This window comes from Athene cunicularia (genome assembly GCF_003259725.1).
Source record: "Athene cunicularia isolate RWA chromosome 8 unlocalized genomic scaffold, athCun1 chr8_part1, whole genome shotgun sequence".
Lineage (NCBI taxonomy): Eukaryota > Metazoa > Chordata > Aves > Strigiformes > Strigidae > Athene > Athene cunicularia.
Window position 1 is genome coordinate 1,608,082 of NW_020799109.1, and position 1,402 is coordinate 1,609,483.

At 46.4% G+C, this 1,402-nt stretch overlaps 1 protein-coding gene across 1 annotated transcript; it reads left to right on the plus strand.

The window, feature by feature from the left end:
- The first annotated feature begins 201 nt into the window (after nucleotides 1-201).
- On the plus strand, nucleotides 202-1,102 carry DIRAS3 (DIRAS family GTPase 3). Its single transcript, XM_026854422.1, has one exon. The coding sequence runs from the start codon at nucleotides 286-288 to the stop codon at nucleotides 880-882; it is 597 nt and encodes a 198-aa protein (XP_026710223.1). The 5' UTR covers nucleotides 202-285; the 3' UTR covers nucleotides 883-1,102.
- Nucleotides 1,103-1,402: the final 300 nt, after the last annotated feature.

The window sequence follows — 1,402 nt, forward strand, 5'->3', positions numbered from 1 at the left end:
CGTCCCGAGGTCGGTGGCGGGGGGGGGCGGAATAGTGGTTTATTCCTCTTTAACGCAAGAAAAAAGAACGGGGGGGAGTGACTTATTGAATAGCTTATTCCAGTAACATACCGTAAAATTACCGAGGTGGTGTGAACGGTTTCTTTTTCTTTCTCTCCCGCTGCTCCTCTTTTCCCTTTACCCTCTCCCTTCTCCCTTCCCCTCAGGCCACCTCTGCAGAGGGGTGTGTGAACTTGAAGAACTCGGGCTTTTTCAGTTAAAATCTTGCATCGCAGCGCAGCAAACATGCCTGAACAAAGCAATGATTACAGGGTGGTTGTGTTCGGAGCAGCAGGGGTTGGCAAGAGCTCCTTGGTCCTTCGTTTTGTAAGGGGAACTTTCAGGGAAACCTATATCCCTACAATCGAAGATACGTACCGGCAGGTAATCAGCTGCGATAAGAGCATCTGCACCCTTCAGATTACAGACACCACGGGAAGCCATCAGTTCCCTGCTATGCAGAGGCTGTCTATATCCAAAGGGCACGCTTTCATCTTGGTGTACTCGGTCACCAGCAGGCAGTCCATGGAAGATCTTCAGCCCATCTTTGAACAGATTTGTCAGATTAAAGGGGACATCCAGAAAATCCCCATAATGTTGGTGGGTAACAAAAGCGACGAGACCCAGAGGGAGCTGGATGCCAGCGAGGGGCAAGCGCTAGCCAGCAAGTGGAAGTGCTCCTTTATGGAGACATCAGCCAAAATGAACTACAACGTGCAGGAGCTCTTCCAGGAGCTCTTGAATCTGGAGAAGAGGAGAACTGTCAGTCTCCAGGTGGACGGAAAGAAATCCAAGCAGCAGAAAAAGAAAGATAAACTGCAAGGCAAGTGCTCTGTGATGTGATTGACTTTGGCCGGACTCTCACCGCTGCATGGTGTAACCGGAGCACGGACTCCCACAGAAAGTACCTTTCTGCTGGAGGTTTCAGATGAATCCATGCCTTATAGGGCTACTGCTCTTCTCTAAAATCTCCACCGGATTATTTTATCTGTTGGTTTTAAAGAGGGTGGCTTTCTGCATGTTTATTTTTTTTAAAAAAATAAACGTTCGATGTTAGCAATTACACGTGACTAGAAGTTTTTAATGCAAGGAGTTTACGGAAGAGAAAAAATGTCAGTCAGAAACAAGCACCTCTATTCCTGTGAGTACATGCTAGTTTTTAAGTATTTCCAGCCTATTAGCTCAAAAGACATCATACTATCTGTAATGTGTATGCTTCAAAAATTGTTTTCAGGAATCCGGAGCGGATCTTTAACAAAGCTAGGCATTTGCATTGCAAATGAACGTGGATGTGGCTCCAGATGCTTATATTTTTGGCAGACAGACTGGCTTGCCTACCAAAGATGCAGTTTTTCCATGGCAG